Here is a 4859-nt window from a genome sequence, read left to right as displayed (position 1 = left end):
TGGAGCTTCCTGGCATTTATTTGCAATTATTCTTTTAACAGGACTGTACAATTTATACCCAAAGTACATTATACAGCGGTTTGAAAAAGAGCAACATCAAAGCAGCAAAATCAAAGAAACACACCAGGAAACCAAATTTACAAGAAAAAAGGGCAAAATGTTAAACCTCTGTACAGAATGAATCTGCTGCAAGTTAATATCTGAAAGTAAGGTCCTGTACAACAAATATACATGAATTCTCCAGAGGGGATACTTTTATTTTGTCCTGCATAGGATTCTGTACATTGCCATTCGTCTACATTTGGTTATTTTGTGCATTTAACATTAGTATGCTGCCTGGGCCTAGTGTGCCAGTAGCCGCTCTGTATGCTAGAATTACATTCTCGTAGCTAGTTGAACAAAGCAAGGAAAGCTAACACTGTTGTCTGTACCACATAACATTACTACAGAGTGAAGAATGAAACCTTTGCAGGCCAGTTACAGTAACTCTGAACGCAGCCTCTTCAAAGAAATCCTTAATTGTCGGAAACCCAGCAGAGACGGCGGGGAATTGATAGTGGTTTGCCAGGTCTCTCTCCTCTTTGAACTAGGAGGCAACCGTGTGAAAAAACCAAATGACAACAGTCGCATTTCCAAAGTACTTAACAGTAGCTGAGTCTCCAGAAGGCATTGTTTTTCTTCAATGACTTTATCGTGGCATTCTCTGGGTGTCTAAATATTCATGCTTTATTTTACTTCATTCTCTTCCCGAACACTTTTCTCAGTAAACCCAAATCTCATTGCTGCAAAAGCACAATAATTCAACACAAACTTCCTCAAGCTGAGGAAGCCAGCTTCTTTTCCTTATGGCTGCCTGGAAATGGTCCCGCCCTGCTCCAGGGAAGGGAGATCAGACGCTGGCCGCTCGGGCTGTCAGTCAAGAGTGTTCAGTGCAAGTTGTCAATAGGAGGCGGAGTTTGGTGCCAGGGTTCCTGACGAACTGGCCCGTCTGATGTGAGGCAGCAGGTAGGAGTCACTGCCCAGCTGGTGCACGTCAAACCGGTCCTCCTTCCTGTAGGCTAGACACCGGCGGATGAACGCCTACAGAGAACAGCAACATGCCAATTATTACAAATCCCATCACTAAATAATAATGCGCCTGTTGACAACAGTATTTGAATTTGACAACAATAAAAAATTTAAGTTTGTGGTTAAACTCGAGTGACTGAGTTTGTCAGCCAACGCAAGTGACTCGTGTTTTAATATTAAAATGTAATAAATCAAGACAACTGAAATTAATAGCTAACAATATATGTTAAGCCCAGAATCCTGGACAGGATCCTAATCATTTGCAAAAGAGTGCTGGCAACTAGGCAAAATTTGTGACAGTTGACTATGGGTGACACAATGAAGGCAAGTCCAGTGACATAAAGATGAGAAGTGTTTAACTTTATGCAAATACAGAGCGTCTTTTGGGAGTGACAATAGGATAGGAATGAAGACACACACCAGTCAGACAAGATCAGACAAGTAGGGCTGTGAATCGATTCCAAAAAGAATCGATTCCGAGGAATTCTGAATCGAGAGTTGATTCCAAAGTTGGAATCGATCCCATCAAGGGGAATCGACTCCTCATTCAGAACCGTTTTCAGTTCAACAAAACTTATATATACAGTATAGACCAAAAGTTTGGACACACCTTCTCATTCAGGTGTGTCCAAACTTTTGGTCTGTACTGTAGATATGAATTCAACTGAAAAAGCTTGTGAAAAAATATCTTTCAGGTGGTCAAATAGCAAATAGCAAATAGTGGAGCTCTGCAGCCACCTACTGGTAAAAGTTTTTTTTTTTTTACTTTTAAAACTGGATTTTCCAAAAGATGGGCAAAAATCTGACACTAAACCATGTGAAATTATCCATGTTATCCCCATGAATTAAAGTTAGAAATGTGGGTCTTTTATAAAGTGAATTTTACATAAAAAAGCAGTTTTTGTATAAAAACCCATTAAATTTTTTTTAATTAATTTATATATATTTAAAAATATCACTAACCCACTAAGAACTGCACAAATGTTTTTACTCTACTTTAATAAACAGAAAAATATAGAGTACAGACCAAAAGTTTAAACACTCTTTCTCATTCATTTGAATGAGAAGGTGTGTCCAAACTTTTGGTCTGTACTGTGGGTGCCTCTCCAACGAAGTCTGCATATCTCAGCTGCTAGTCATCAAACGTTGCTGAACATCGATCTACAAAAATAAACTATGAAAACGATCATTACTGAACTCGCCTGAGTTTGAGGGTGCAGCCTTCTGTTTGAAAAGCACCCATTAATTTGCCTCTTGCTTGCCTATAATTATTAGAAGTCTGATTTGTTTCCACGAAAAGGTTTATTCAGTTAAAAAAACGATTTTGAAGTTATTTTGTCGTCCACATTCATGTTGTCCATGAGCACTGCATGACGGAATAGATCATGACGTGATCTTACATCCTAAATAAATGCTATTTTTAACCTTTCTATCGGCCAATGATAATTCTGGGGGGAAAAATGCATAGAGCACAAATCAGTGGCTAAGAGTGCATCTGATTGACAGCTAAGCCACTTAAGTTCTGTTTATTTTGTTTCAGTGTATAGTTTACTAATTTTGTGCAAAACATACTGTTGAAATAAACATCATTCAGCTGAACTATGGACATTAGACACTTGTCTTGTTTTATTAATGCAATACATGCATGTCCACTGCTGAGCTGTGGGTTATGACTAATTCCATGGGCAATGCAGACAAAATTACAATTAAAGTCAGAGCTACAGAAATATCGTAATTCTTACAAATGAAGCTTCATATTATGAGAAGGCTACTTTCTATGACTTTTATATCCTGCAGTCATTGCGAAATTAGCTTTTGAAAAAAAAAAAACAGTGAGGAATCGATTCTTGGAATCGAATCCAATCAATTCCAGAACCAGGAATTGGAATCGATTCCAAAAATGTAGGAATCGAACAGCCCTACAGACAAGAAAGGATGGAGAATGGAGTGATTTTATTGTTTTATATGTATGATTTATATGATTGATCTGTAACCAAATGCATGGATATGTAACTATATCAAAATCTCACAATACAGTAATATCGCACGGTGCGATATTTTAAAAAAAAGACAGATGAAGACTTCCATTTTTCCTATCTAATGCACTTTTAGAGTTCAAAATTAAGAGCTCCAACCCATTGTTCTTGTGTCTGCTCAATTGTGTTCCTTCTTGCAAAAAAATGATCTGTATGAAGAATTTCAGTCAGGTTTCAGGCCCTGCTTGCTTCTTGCATCAGACCAAGGCTGTATCTTATTGCAAGTTTACTTGATCTTAGTGCTGTGTCCGACACTATAGATCATGACATTACAAAACTATATGGGTATTCAAGGGCAGGCTTTAAGATGGTTCAGATCATACCTGTCCGATGCTACCACTTTGTTAATTTAAAGGTTGTATCAGCGATTTCTAGCCTAAAACATAAAGTGTCAATTTCAGCTGACTTTTCTTCATGATCCGCTCGCTGCCTGCCCCATAAATTGTCTGTGAAAAAACCGCGTCTCTCTGGTCAGCCTAGGGTCCGAGATATGCCAAAAAAAACAATCGGCACTACCAACCTTTCCACACATAAACAAACATTGTTCCAACCAATCAGCATCAGGGGTTTGGTGTTGTGGACTTTCCTACTGGTGCAGGGATGTGAGGGAGGCGGAGCGAAAGTCCACAACACCAAACCCCTGACGCTGATTGGTTGGAACAATGTTTGTTTATGTGTGGAAAGGTTGGTAGTGCCGATTGTTTTTTTGGCATATCTCGGACCCTAGGCTGACCAGAGAGACGCGGTTTTTTCAGACAATTTATGGGGCAGGCAGCGAGCGGATCGTGATGAAAGGTCAGCTGAAATTGACACTTTGTTTTACAGCCTAGAAATCGCTGATACAACCTTTAAACGGGGAGTCATCTCAGTTATCACTACAAGGATCTGTTCTAGGTCCTCTGCTATTTTCAATATATATTGTTGCCCCTTTGGTAATATTATTAGAAAATACAGGATTAGTTTCTACTGTTATGCTGATGATACTCAACTATATATCTCAACAAGACTAGATGAAACTTCTAACTTATCAAAGATAACAGAGAGTGTTAAAAATATAAAAGATTGGATGACCAATAATTTTCTCCTATTAAATTTGGATAAGACAGCGATATTACTTATTGAACCAAAAAACAGCACACAAAATCTCTTGAATTACAATTTGCAACTACACTCTTAAAAATAAAGGTGCTTAAAAATGTTCTTCAAGCGATGCCATAAAAGAACGATTTTTGGCTCCACAAAGAACCATACCTTTTTATAATCTAAAGAACCTTCCTTTGCCACAAAGAACCTTTTATGAAGAAAGGTTCTTCAGATGTTCTTTATGGAACCATTTAGACAAAAAAAAAAAAAAAAAAAAAAAAAAAAAGTTCTTCTATGGCAGGAACCTTTATTTTAAAGAGTATAGACAGATGTACTGTTACTTCCTCTACAGTCAAAATCTGGGTGTTATATTAGACAGCAACTTATCTTTTAAAAATCATATTTTTATATTGGACTCCAGTAAAGTTAACCATTTAAACCACTAGTTGTCAGCAATTCATACTGCACTTTTAAGCTTTTATTTTGACGGAAAACTCCAGCTTCAGTAAAAACAGGCTTACAAAAACACATCCCACTACAAATCTACTGAAATGCTGTAATCATCTGCTGTGAAAATAAAGCAGAACTGCTGGTCGTTGCTTTCCAAGCCACGCAAGATAGATATATATATATATGACGCATGGAAAAGACACTGTCAGCAGTCTTACTAAC

At 37.7% G+C, this 4859-nt stretch overlaps 1 protein-coding gene across 2 annotated transcripts in view; it reads right to left on the bottom strand.

The window, feature by feature from the left end:
• The window catches only part of tlk1a (tousled-like kinase 1a), a 61096-nt gene continuing 56237 nt past the window's right edge, over positions 1-4859 (bottom strand). For both annotated transcript variants that reach the window (XM_073845401.1, XM_073845402.1), the window contains one exon: positions 1-1080. In XM_073845401.1, coding sequence (XP_073701502.1) covers positions 940-1080 — 141 coding nt within the window. In that variant the 3' untranslated portion in view covers positions 1-939. The remainder of the gene's footprint in view (positions 1081-4859) is intronic.

Source organism: Garra rufa, chromosome 8 (assembly GCF_049309525.1).
Source record: "Garra rufa chromosome 8, GarRuf1.0, whole genome shotgun sequence".
NCBI lineage: Eukaryota > Metazoa > Chordata > Actinopteri > Cypriniformes > Cyprinidae > Garra > Garra rufa.
Note: the sequence above shows the minus strand (reverse complement) of the source record. Positions and strands in the feature narration are given on the sequence as shown.